The sequence below is a fragment of the Dendropsophus ebraccatus genome, chromosome 6 (genome assembly GCF_027789765.1).
Source record: "Dendropsophus ebraccatus isolate aDenEbr1 chromosome 6, aDenEbr1.pat, whole genome shotgun sequence".
NCBI classification, from domain to species: Eukaryota; Metazoa; Chordata; class Amphibia; order Anura; family Hylidae; genus Dendropsophus; species Dendropsophus ebraccatus.
In genome coordinates, this window is record NC_091459.1 from 109,431,820 (window position 1) to 109,445,256 (window position 13,437).

The following is a 13,437-nucleotide window of genomic DNA, read 5'->3' on the forward strand; positions in this document are numbered from 1 at the left end:
TATAACCTTCCAGAACAGTCCATCCTGTGGGCATAGCGGGACTTTCTTCACTATGGCTGGGAGTGTTCTTTCCAGCCATAGGTTTCCTGTTTTCCAGTGACTCCAACCAGACAGTGGTGATTGGCAGAGTGTAAGAAGCAGCTAAGATACACCTGCCTGCCAAGAGGGGGAAAAAGTCAGCGCATAAAATTTTATTCTTCATTCTGTGGGTTCATATAGGGTACAAACACACTTGACGTATCCGCAGCGAGTTTCTCGCCCGACTACGCAGCGAAACTCGCTGCGGATCCCGTCCTTGTTTACTCAATGGCAGACAAAATCGCAGCAGGGATGTACACCCCAGCTGCGAGTTTGCCGTGAAATCCGCGAGAATTCCTCAGCGTGAACCCACCCTATTGGTGGAAATGATGCTGCAGGAGCATTATGATAGCCGTCACATGCTGCCAGTGTTCCCCTCCGCTGGATCCACACAGTTGTGAATGCTTGTAGTACATAATGCCACCATATGATTGGATGCACTTAAGTAGACCGTATAGGTCATACATTTCCTAATTCATTTCTTCTTGCAATCTGCAGATGATTGACCTATAAGTCCAGTATGTCGAAGAAAAGAAAATGTCCTTTGCCACGATCGGAATGCATTTGTGGTATTTGCCGCGAGATACTCCTGGAGCCGGTGACGCTGCCATGCAGTCACACCCTGTGCCGTCCGTGCTTCGAGTTAACTGTAGAAAAAGCTAGCTTATGCTGTCCTTACTGTAGGCAACGAGTTTCCAATTGGGCACGTAAAAATGCACGTGCCGGTACTCTAGTCGATGCAGAACTGTGGGAAATTATCCAGCACCAGTACCCAGAGGAGTGTGAGCGCCGTGCCCGCGGGCAGGACACTGCAGAGGATGACTTTGAGGATGGTAAGGTTGTGACTATAGAAGTAATCATCAACAATTGAGCTCCTGTCCACCTTTATGCAACACTTGTTTTTCCCATTGTAGATTTAGCTATCCATCCAGCACCTCTCATATGCAAACCTGGAGAAATCCGGCAAGAATATGAGGCTGAAATTAACAAGGTAAAAATTTTCTATCATCACACATGCTGTTTTCTCTAATAAAATATTTTCTAACCTGTGTGACTGATTTTACACTGCTGCTGTCCTAAAGGTTTTATGCATTTTAACCCTTTGACGACCAGGCCCAAAATGACCCAGTGGACCGCGCAAATTTTGATCTTAGTGTTTTCGTTTTTCCCTCCTCCCCTTCTAAGAGCTCTAGCACTTTTAGTTTTCTATCTACAAGCCATGTAATGGCTTGTTTTTTACAGGAATAGTTGTACTTTGTAATGGCGTCTTTCATTCTACCATAACATGTATGACGGAATCCCAAATATATTATTTATGAAGATATAAATAGGTGAAATCGTAAATAAGAATGCAATATGGTAACGTTTTGGGGGCTCCTGTGTCTACATAATGCACTATATGGTAAAAGCGACATGATACCGTTATTCTATAGGTCAGCCCGAACACAACCATATGCAGGTTACACAGATTCTCTAATGTTATATATATTTTTTTTTTATGAAATCCTTTTTTTGGCAATTAATTATTAATAAAATTGGCCTATTGTGACGCTTATAACTGTTTTATTTTTTCACCTACGGGGCTGTATGGGGTGTCATTTTTTCCGCCATGATCTCTAGTTTTTATTAATACCATATTTGTGAAGATCGGACTTTTTGATCACTTTTTATATATTTTTTAAAATATATAATGTAACATAAAATCGGTAATCCGTGCACTTTTTTCCCTCTTTTCGTGTACGCCGGTCACTGTTCGCAATGACGCTTGTTATATTTTAATAGATCGGACAATTACGCACGCTACGGTATATTATATGTTTATTTTTATATATTTTATTTATATAATGGTATGGGGGGGGGTTAGGGTAGTGTAATAGTGTTTTGAACTTTTTTTTTTTTTTTCTTTTTTTTTTTTTTTACACATTTGAAGTCCCTTTAGTCCCGATCGGTAAGTGACAGGGTACTTACACTTAAACGCCGCGTCCGTTAATGACACGCGGCAGGGCGATCGCTGCAGCGTGTCATTACCGGTGAGGTCCCGGCTGCTCACTGCAGCCTGCCCCCCACCTCCTATAAAGCGCTCTCCGCTCCGGAGAGCGCTTCATAGCGGGAGAACCACACAGGACGTACAGTTAGGTCCAGGGTCGTCTGGTGACAGACTTCCATGACGTAACTGTACGTCCAGGGTCGTCTAGGCGTTAAAGGGAAACGCTGACCAAACAATTGTTGTATTTTCAAGGGTTATCCAAGATTATAAAAAGGCAGTTTTTTTCATCCGAGAACAGCGCTGAGTTGATATACTATGCACAACCTGAAGACTAGAGAGTCCCACTATTTTTGGAAGAAATCATCTATGTTTTTCTAATCCTGAATAACCCCTATAGGGTGCGTTCACACATGCAGGATCCGCAGCAGATTTCATCTAAATAACTGAACACAGCAACAAATCTGCATCATCAAATCTGCTGCGCATCCTGTATGTGTGAACGCACCCTTAAGGATTTCCAGATATCAGAGCTTTTTCTGCTGTCCTTTTTACTAAATACCACCCATGTGCTGTTGCATAATAACAACATGAGTTAGGTTCATACACATATCTGGTAGCATGCTGATATATGCTGCTTATGTTTAGAGATGATCGAACAGGGCCAAAGTTCTGGTTCCTACGAACCAGAACCATTGGCATTTGACTCCTGCTGCCTTCCTGTTCCGTGGGTAAGGTTTTACCACCTGGAAAAAAGGGATACAGCCTAGGTCATAGTCGGTATCCCTGTTTTCCAGGCTGTCTCCACCTTCCCCACGGAAACGGAAGTAGCGGGAGTCAAATGCCGATGGTTCAGGTTCGTACGAACCTGAACTTCAGCCCTGTTTGATCATCTCTACTTGTGTTACATTCTGACCTTACCATTAAGTGCATAGTGCAACAGAAATCTGGATTTATCCGGCCAGGCAATATTCTTCTGTTAGTGATTTATAGTTTTAGCGCTCTTTAACACTGGAGTTTTAACTTTCTGTTTCCCGTAAACAACAACCGGAACTGTCCGTCTGCTTGTTATAGTCCATCTGTGTGAGGAACGATGAATTGGGTGTTTAGAAATGTTAGTTGGACACCAACGTTGTATTCTTATGCAGTTTGCTTGAATTGTGCAAAGCCTGTTCATCAGAATGATTCATGACACAGAACTGCCAGTATGATTATCCTACATGGAACTAACGATACGGCAGTCCATGGAGTGGACCTAAACACGGTCACTGCTGATGACCAGAGGGGCTCCCGTCACACAGTTAAACTAAAGGAGATGACAGGGCAGCTTCTCAGACTGAATATTTGTAGTCTCTTAGGGGAGGATAATCACAGGGCATATCAATTTATAAGTCTCTGTATCAATTTTATAAATCCTCATTGTAGGACAAAGCATTCAGTTCTGGAATCCATGATTTTTTTTTTTCCTATGTGAACATACCCTTTAAGGCTGTGTTCACACTACGTATATTTCAGTCAGTATTGTGGTCCTCATATTGCAACCAAAACCAGGAGTGGATTAAAAACACAGAAAGGATCTGTTCACACAATGTTGAAATTGAGTGGATGGCCGCCATTTAATGGCAAATATTTGCTGTTATTTTAAAACAACGGCTGTTATATTGTAATAATGGCCGTTATTTACTGTTATATGGCGGCCATCCACTCAATTTCACATTGTGTGAACAGATCCTTTGTGTTTTTAATCCACTCCTGGTTTTGGTTGCAATATGAGGACCACAATACTGACTGAAATATACGTAGTGTGAACCCAGCCTTAGGGTGCGTTCACACATGATCCGCAGCAGATTTGATGCAGTTATTTACTTACATTGATATCTGTGCCATCAAATCTGCTAAGGATTTGCTGCTAATCCTCTACATGTGAACGCACTCTAAAGTGTTATTGCTGCTTAAAAATTTTTTTGATATGTTACATAGACTTTTCAGAAGTTTTGTCAGCGTCTTTGTGCTGAGACCGCAATCAATTGCTAGCTATATCAGGGAGAAGAAGTGTGCGGCTGTGAACTTAAAGAAGTCCGGCGAAAATTTTTATTAAAGTATTGTATTGCTCCCCTAAAGTTATACAAATCTCCAATATACACTTATTACGGGAAATGCTTATAAAGTACTTTCCCTGCACTTACTACTGCATCAAGGCTTCACTTCCTGGATAACTTGATGTCACGACCCGACTCCTAGATCTGTGCGGGCTGCGGCTGCTGGGGAGGATGATGGCAGGGCAGCACTGAGGGACACAGGGCAGTGGAGGAACACTGAGCATCCCTCTGCCATATCAAACCATTTTTTTTTAAAGGAGTTGCCCAGGTTTATAAAAACATGGCCTCTTTCTTTCAGAAGCAGCACCACTCCTCCTTGTCCTCAGTTTAGATGTGGGTTTTGCAGGTCGCTTCCGTTAAAGTGAATGGTGCTGAATTGTAATACCACATACAACCTGCGCACTGGGGCATGCTGATTTTTTTTTTTTTTTAAAACCCGGACAACCTTTTTAACTGACAGTAACACTGTACATTTTTTTGCTGAATATGATGGGTGTAGTAGTAGAGGCATAGTGGATAAGGGGTGTAGTAACAGAAGCATAGAATATTGTGTAGTAGTAGATAAGGGGAGTAGTAGTATCAGGAGTGGGGGTAATAGTAGCAATGGTAGTGGGAGCAGTATTGGGGGTAGTAGAGCAGTATTAGGAGTAGTATTGGGGGTTGTAATAGAGTAGTATTGGGGGTAGTAGTAGAGCAGTATTAGTGTTAGTAGTAGAGTAGTATTGGGGTAGTAGAACAGTATTAGGAGCAGTATTGTGGGTGTTAGTAGTAGGGGTGGGCACAGACTGTGGACAGAGGTGTATGACTATGGGGAGGGGACAAAGATATAACACTCTAATAATACAGGACGCCAGGCAATGCTGAGGGCGGGAATGGGACGGGGGCTTGCACTGTGAACCCATGACCGGCAGGAACGGGAGGGGGGTGTGCACTGAGATTCTGTGCCGGGCGTGTGTAGCTGTACGGGGGGCTCTGTCAAGCCATGCCGGGAGGGGATGTCATTGACACTCTGGGCAGGATGCGGGGCACACTTACACTCCAAGGGCAGGGGTGGTTCACACTGACGTTCCTGGTGGTAATCTTATAGGTGGGTGCTGGTGTGCGGTCCCACTCTGACCTGCAGGAGGAGCAGCGCCACTGCTCCCCCTGAAGGTAGGAGGGCATTTTTTTTTCTTTTCTTTGAAAATCGAATTTACGATTTTCAAAGAAATTGAAATTGATTCTCCAATATACTGTGCCTCTTTATATGCTGGAATACCCCTTTAATGGTAATTTCCCTTCTTTTCTGTGTCATATCTCTTCAGGTTAAAGCTGAGCAGCTTAGCAGAGAAGAGGAAGAGCGCAGAGCAAGTGAAGAGTATATTCAGAAACTGTTAGCTGAGGAAGAGGAGGAACAACGATTACACGTGGAATACATGCAAAGGCAACTGGATGAGCAGCTGAAGCGAGATGAGGAATTGGCTCGGATGCTAAGCAGTGATCTGGTAAGTAAAAATGGGAAAAACAAAAGTAATATGACTAATGTTTTAGTGGCCGTGTCACCTAACCATATATGCAGTTAGCAGCATGAAATATAGTATCAAATAGGGTAGTCTGGGGGGCAGCCATGTAACACTAGAAGCTGCTCCTGCTGGGCCATTCATTTTAGTTTACTATTTGTTATACAGTACCGCACATCCTATTTGAGTGTGTAGATCAATTGATATTTAAAGCTGCACATGAGTTGCTGGTAGTTGTAGTGTTTTAAAACAAATACAAATGCGGCTTACACAGTGTGGATATAATTTTTATTTTTTTTTACTTTATAGAATGAGTCCACTACATCTGGACAGTCATCCGCTGTAGAGGTACCTGTAGTTTCCCAGAAGACCCCAAGCTCAAAGTCAACTAAACGTGTGAAGGCCAAACCAAAACCTTCTGGAGACATTGAAAGGTGAGGACTGCCAATTGTTACCAGTTCAGTATTGTAAATTACTTGAAACTTGCTTAAACTTAGTATTCCTGTCATTTAATAACTTTTGCTGTGTCTGAGACATAAAAACTAAAGTGCCACGGCACACTGCAAATTTTAAGATGTATACATAATAAAGATAATTAGAAAGAAGAATAGGTTCTTTCCATACCATTTGCACTGTTTTTTTCTGGGTTAGCACCAAACCTACACATTCTAGACATGTAGGATCCAGCCTTTCTCTGCTTTAAGAGGTTGGCCACTTTTATAGTAAAATTGTTCACTGTGCGGTATTGGTAAGTGTCCTCACTGTATATACTGACAGCAGCTCCCTATTTACCTCATAGAGCTAAAATCAGACTCCCCTCCTCCAGGCTATGCTGTCCTGCTCTGTGGTGTTTCTGTCCATAAGATCGCCAACATGGAGGATCATGTGACCATGCCCAGCCCCCCAGTGTCCACCACTGACCCTGTGTATGCCTATGGAGGACACTGGGGGGCTGGGCATGGTCACATGCTCCTCTATGTCGGCCATCTTATGGACATACCACAAAGCAGGGAGCACAGCCTGGAGGAGGGGTGCCTGATTGTAGCTCTTTGGGGTACACAGGGAGCTGCTGTCAGTAAGTGCTATAAGTACACTTACTAATACTGTACACTGAACTATTTTGCTATAAAATGGCCAACACTTTTAAATCGCCCATGGGGAAGCAGTGGAGTGCAAGGATCCAAAGATGGAGGCACACCCTCACCCCACATTGGCCAGCACATCCAATACAACTAGTATTAGAATATTTGTTCCCAATCCACACATGTTGGTGGCGTTTTTTAACTGGAGAGGATCCGTAGCTGTTCCATGGCGCGTCGCCAGACTCTACATGAATACCCATGTGTGACTGGTAAAAACATTGACTGTGCTTTATTTAAGGGTGAAACATCAAGTTTGCTTCTGTCTACCATGACCTATTTAAACATTTGTTGCATTGTCCTCTATCTGTACAGGTTTTTGTCCCCGAAAGCCAAACAAAGCGTTCTTACTCGTGCTCAACTAGAGAGTGACAATTTTGAGGTAAATGCACTTTGTTTGCAGTAAAAGTTTGCAGCAGTAATTGAATTGGTTCAAATCGTCATGTATATATAGGACAGGGATAGGGAAGCTTAAAGGGGTAGTTCACCCAAAAAATTTTTCTTGCAAATCAACTGGTGCCATAAAGTGCCAGAGATTTGTAATTCACTTCTATTAAAAAATCTTAAGTCTTCCAGTACTTATCATCTGCTGTGTGTCCAGCAGGAAGTGGTGTTTTCTTTCCTGTCATACATAGTGCTCTCTGTTGCCTCCTCTGTCCATGTCAGGAACTGTCCAAAGCAGGAGCAAATCCCTATAGAAAACCTCTCCTGCTCTCCAGACTGGAAATAATACAACTTCCTGTTGGGCATACAGAAGCTGATAAGTACTGGAAGGCTTGAAATTTTTTAATAGAAGTAAATTACAAATCTCTGGCACCTTATGGCAGCAGTTGATTTTTTTTTTTTTTTTTTTGTGAACTACCCCCTGCAATATGTTGTACAGGATTCATACAAATTACTTTTTAGCATAAAAAGTGCATAGTGCATACCATGTATGTCTTATGGGGAATTTCAACATAAAAATCTTGACTCTTATTGAACGTATGTGGCACAAAAAAGTAAAACTGTACAAGTTTATAGCTCACTGTCTTGGGTTGTGACCTGCAGTTTAGTTAAAACTAAACACAGGACCTCTCTTAAAGGAGAAGTCCGGCCAAAATTAATTTTTGATATGTTGTTACTTATGAAAAGTTATACAAATTTCTAATGTACATTAATTATGGGAAATGCACATATACTGCTATTTCCCTTAATTTAGTAGATCAGGAAGTGTTAGAAATATCTCTGAAGAAGTGACGTCACGACCCAGGGTGTAATTCCTATGGAGTGTCCAGCAGGGGGCGCTCTCTATATAGAAGTCTATGGGACTTTATTGTTTCTATGGGTTTCTATGTAATGTAATGTAATGTAGTGTACAGTGCTTTATTGAATGAATACATCTATGGAATACTTTGGGGAGCAAGTGTCCTTGCTCCCCAAAGTATTGCATAAATGTATTCATTCAATACATTCAATACACAGTAAGCCCGCCGATCCGCCGCATTTCCGCCGAATTTCCGCCGATCCGCCACACGCTGATCCGCCGCATTCCCGCCGATCCGGACCATATACATTGAACTACAGCTCCCATCATCTGCTTCTAGTATGAACAGGTGATGGGAGCTGTAGTTGGGTAATGGATATGACATGCCGCCGGGCGCAGGGGGAGCCGCTCAGTACACAGGAGCGCTCCCCCTCCTCCTCCTCCTTCCGGGATAACTTCCGCCTATACCAATGCTGACTCCCTGCCTGGCCGCCGCTCTCCGCTCACATATACCGGCTCCCGGCATCAGCGCGGACACCAGGATGCATCGGGAGCCGGTATGTATGGGGGGGAGAGCGGAGAGCGGCGGTCAGGCAGGGAGTCAGCATTGGTATAGGCGGAAGTTATCACGGAAGGAGGAGGAGGAGGGGGGAGAGCTCCTGTGTACTGAGCGGCTCCCCCCTGCGCCCGGCGGCATGTCATATCCCTTACCCAGCTACAGCTCCCATCACCTGTTCATACTAGAAGCAGATGATGGGAGCTGTAGTTCAATGTATATGGTCCGGATCGGCGGGAATGCGGCGGAAATGCGGCGGAAATTCGGCGGAAATGCGGCGGATCGGCGGGCTTACTGTGTATTGAATGTATTGAATGAATACATTTATGCAATACTTTGGGGAGCAAGGACACTTGCTCCCCAAAGTATTCCATAGATGTATTCATTCAATAAAGCACTGTACATAACATTGCATTACATTACATTACATAGAAACCCATAGAAGCAATAAAGTCCCATAGACTTCTATATAGAGAGCGCCCCCTGCTGGACACTCCATAGGAATTACACCCTGGGTCGTGACGTCACTTCTTCAGAGATATTTCTAACACTTCCTGATCTACTAAATTAAGGGAAATAGCTCTATATGTGCATTTCCCATAATTAATGTACATTAGAAATTTGTATAACTTTTCATAAGTAACAACATATCAAAAATTAATTTTGGCCGGACTTCTCCTTTAAGGTAGGGTCTGGGCTTACATGATAACATATGCCACAAAAACCCTCGGGCACTAGGCCCATTGTACAAAACCCCTTCTATAACCTCCCCATAAATATAACTTTTATTATGAGTTCATATAAAATGAAAAGGTAAGAAAATGAAGTAGGAAAAGTTAAAATCCCAATCACCAAGCACTGCTCCTGTTATAATATCATAATCCCTTCAGATTGTCTATAAAAGGCCCCCTTCATACATCCCATCCCCCAGCATGGTGTATAGGGTAAGCTGTAGAACTACATCTCCCAGCATGGTGTATAGGTTAAGCTACACGCTACTCCAGGGGCCATGTGGGTACCTGTGATGTATGTGGAATGTTTAGACCAGCATATTTTTTTCCTGTTCAGGAAATCCTGAAGGCAATTTCTGATGGTTTCCTGAAGGTAGAAACAGATTACTGTCAGGAGATCCTGATGCTTACCTGAAGCTTTGAGAGGCCTCCTGCTCAGGATTTCCTGACATTAAAAACTGACACAGCCGTGTGAAGGGCGCCTTATATAATAATATGCAGCCCTACTCTTTATATATGGGAGTGAAAGGTGTATTGTAACTTAAAATAATAGACACAGCCCCCTCAACATGTTTGGTTGATAGGCCATCACTCCGCCGTGCGTAAACTGCCTCCTTGTATGTGTAACCCATCATAGCTCCACCCCAAATAGTGTTACTGTCTGTACCAATTCCCTCCGCTGATGCTAGTACTAGCTATGTTCTGTGAGTCTGCACCACCTTATTGTGTCTCCTGTCTTTCCAGAATATGAATACCAGCTTGGGAGGTTGTGTATCTCTGCTGGACTCGGATGAAGACTCAATGCCAACTCTGTCACCTCAGTTCAGTTTTCATGTTGGCAATAAAAGGCATGAGTCTTCTACAGAGCATCCAATACCTTGTCTGTCTAAATTTTCACCTGTTGATGCGTTCCAAAGTGGCCAGCAAGTAGAGAACGCTTCAAAGGATTCTGATGCTAAAACCAGGGCAAGAAGTAAGACCCCATCAGACTTGGCTGCTATAGACCTTTCTCCGACAACGTCTTCCAGTGGTCAAAGTGCTTTGGAGCCCAACATTGTTACTAGTACACCAGAGCAGTGGGTTAAATCTACAGCCAAACGGGCTTTAGGATCCCCCATACATGAAGACAGTCATACAACTGAAAAGCGTCAAAGGGTCTCTTGTTCGGAAAGCAGCTCCTTTCTAGGATTACATACGGAGAGATTATTGGAACTGGAAGAGACTCTGACGCAGAGGAAAATGCAGGAAGAAGAGGACAGGCTGCTGGCACTGAAGCTGCAAAAGCTTCTGGACAAAGAACAAAAAACTGTTATCAGACACAAAGGATCCCCGGATGAGTACAAGCTGCGGCCAAAGAGAACGTGTGTGCAACCAGGGACACCGAATGTTACACCTCTGAAGATGCCTAATGACAGCACAGCGGACAGCACTAAAAGCAGGGACTCACCAGATGAAAATAAAACACCCGCACCCAAAAAATGTACGACACAACCTCGAAATAGAGAAAGGCACTCATCCTCAAGGAACCAAGTCTTAAGGCCAAGTAATAAGCAGCAAACTATATTGGACATGTTTCAGAAGTCTGCCAGAAAGTGAGATTAAAAGTGCCTGTCTTCCCAGTTTGTGTTGCAGATTGCAGTGTTTACCAGTTGCCTTTGGTTATAGCTTTAAAGACTTAACAGCATTAAATTTGCTTTCTGCTCTTTGCAATAAGCTTTAGTTTGCTTATGAGGCACCCGATATACATTGCAGCCTCCTGGTGTGCAGAGTGGGAGAAGGGAGAATATCAGATGTTGGACTGGTGAATAATGGAAGGACCTGTAGAGATCATTCCTGTAGTTATAGTACATGTTAGACACAGCTTCCATGTTTTTTTTTTTTTTTTTATGGTTTGTTTGTTAAAGGGGTTATCCAGCGCTACAAAAACATGGCCACTTTTCCCCTACTGTTGTCTCCAGTTTGGGTGGGGTTTTGAAACTCGGTTTCATTGAAGTAAATGGAGCTTAATTGCAAACTGCACCTGAACTGGAGACAACAGTAGGGGGAAAGTGGCCATGTTTTTGTAGCGCTGGATAACCCCTTTAAATGTAAAGCTGTATAAGAGAGAGAGAATTTGGCTTGCTCCTTATTTGCTGTAATAAACCATACCCATGCTGAATATTTAGACTTTTCTTTTTACAAGCGGACATTTTTAGTGGAAGCGGCCAGGGGACAGCAGACCCCTGCGTTGGAGCTGGGGAGGTACACTACCGTTCAAAAGTTTGGAGTCACCCAAACAATTTTGTGTTTTCCATGAAAAGTCACACTTCTTCACCACCATACGTTGTGAAATGAATAGAAAATAGAGTCAAGACATTGGCAAGGTTAGAAATAATGATTTGTATTTGAAATAACATTGTTTTTACATCAAACTTTGCTTTCATCAAAGAATCCTCCTTTTGCAGCAATTCCAGCATTCCACACCTTTGGCATCCTAGCTATTAATCTGTTGAGGTAAGCTGGAAAAATTGCACCCCACGCTTCCAACCAATCCCCAAGTTGGATTGGTTGGATGGGCATTTCTGGCGTACCATACGGTCAAGCTGCTCCCACAACAGCTCAATGGGGTTCAGATCTGGTGACTGCGCTGGCCACTCCATTACCGATAGAATACCAGCTGCCTGCTTCTGCTGTAAATAGTTCTTGCACAATTTGGAGGTGTATTTAGGGTCATTGTCCTGTTGTAGGATGAAATTGGCTCCAATCAAGCGCTGTCCACTGGGTATGGCATGGCGTTGCAAAATTGAGTGATAGCCTTCCTTATTCAGAATCCCTTTTACCCTGTACAAATCTCCCACCTTACCAGCACCAAAGCAACCCCAGACCATCACATTACCTCCACCATGCTTAACAGATGGCGTCAGGCATTCTTCCAGCATCTTTTCATTTGTTCTGCGTCTCACAAACGTTCTTCTTTGTGATCCAAACACCTCAAACTTGGATTCATCCGTCCACAACACTTTTTTCCAGTCTTCCTCTGTCCAATGTCTGTGTTCTTTTGCCCATCTTAATCTTTTATTGGCCAGTTTCAGATATGGCTTTTACTTTGCCACTCTGCCCTGAAGCCCAAAATCCTGCAGCCGCCTCTTCACTGTAGATGTTGACACTGGTGTTTTGCGGGTACTATTTAATGAAGATGCCAGTTGGGGACCTGTGATGCGTCTGTTTCTCAAACTAGAGACTCTAATGTGCTTATCTTCTTGCTTAGTTGTGCAACGCGGCCTCCCACTTCTTTTTCTACTCTGGTTAGAGCCTGTTTGTGCTGTCCTCTCAAGGGAGTAGTACACACCGTTGTAGGAAATCTTCTATTTCTTAGCAATTTCTCGCATGGAATAGTCTTAATTTCTAAGAACAAAAATAGACTGTCGAGTTTCAGATGACAGTTCTCTTTTTCTGGCCATTTTGAGCGTTTAATTGACCCCACAAATGTGATGCTCCAGAAACACAATCTGCTCAAAGGAAGGTCAGTTTTGTAGCTTCTGTAACGAGCTAGACTGTTTTCAGATGTGTAAACATGATTGCACAAGGGTTTTCTAATCATCAATTAGCCTTCTGAGCCAATGAGCAAACACATTGTACCATTAGAACACTGGAGTGATAGTTGCTGGAAATGGGCCTCTATACACCTATGTAGATATTGCACCAAAACCCAGACATTTGCAGCTAGAATAGTCATTTACCACATTAGCAATGTATAGAGTGTATTTGTTTAAAGTTAGGACTAGTTTAAAGTTATCTTTATTGAAAAGTACAGTGCTTTTCCTAAATAAGGACATTTCAATGTGACCCCAAACTTTTGAACGGTTGTGTAGGTGCCTATTATGTTCAGCCACCTCCTCTCCAGCTCTTTTGAAAAAAAAAAAGGGAAATGTCAGACTTCTCCTTTTTAAGGGCCTTTGATGGGACGATTATTGTGCAAAAAAAAAAAAAACGAAATTATTTGAATTTAAGCAATAATCTTCTGGTGTAAACGTGACGGTCAAACTATAAACGAAAAATCATGCAGGTTTGATCGAATCTTTTGAGTTGACCTTAAAATTATTATTGTTCTCAAGTCTTTTGGTGTAAA

The 13,437-nt window shown here is 42.9% G+C and overlaps 1 protein-coding gene across 2 annotated transcripts in view; it reads left to right on the forward strand.

The window, feature by feature from the left end:
• Positions 1 to 11,487, forward strand: part of RNF168 (ring finger protein 168) — a 13,020-nt gene extending 1,533 nt beyond the window's left edge. For both annotated transcript variants that reach the window (XM_069975614.1, XM_069975613.1), the window contains exons 2-7: positions 577 to 911; positions 993 to 1,069; positions 5,466 to 5,645; positions 5,970 to 6,094; positions 7,115 to 7,181; positions 10,074 to 11,487. In XM_069975614.1, the coding sequence (XP_069831715.1) occupies positions 599 to 911; positions 993 to 1,069; positions 5,466 to 5,645; positions 5,970 to 6,094; positions 7,115 to 7,181; positions 10,074 to 10,925 (1,614 nt within the window). In that variant the 5' untranslated portion in view covers positions 577 to 598 and the 3' untranslated portion in view covers positions 10,926 to 11,487. The remainder of the gene's footprint in view (positions 1 to 576; positions 912 to 992; positions 1,070 to 5,465; positions 5,646 to 5,969; positions 6,095 to 7,114; positions 7,182 to 10,073) is intronic.
• The last annotated feature ends 1,950 nt before the right edge of the window (positions 11,488 to 13,437 follow it).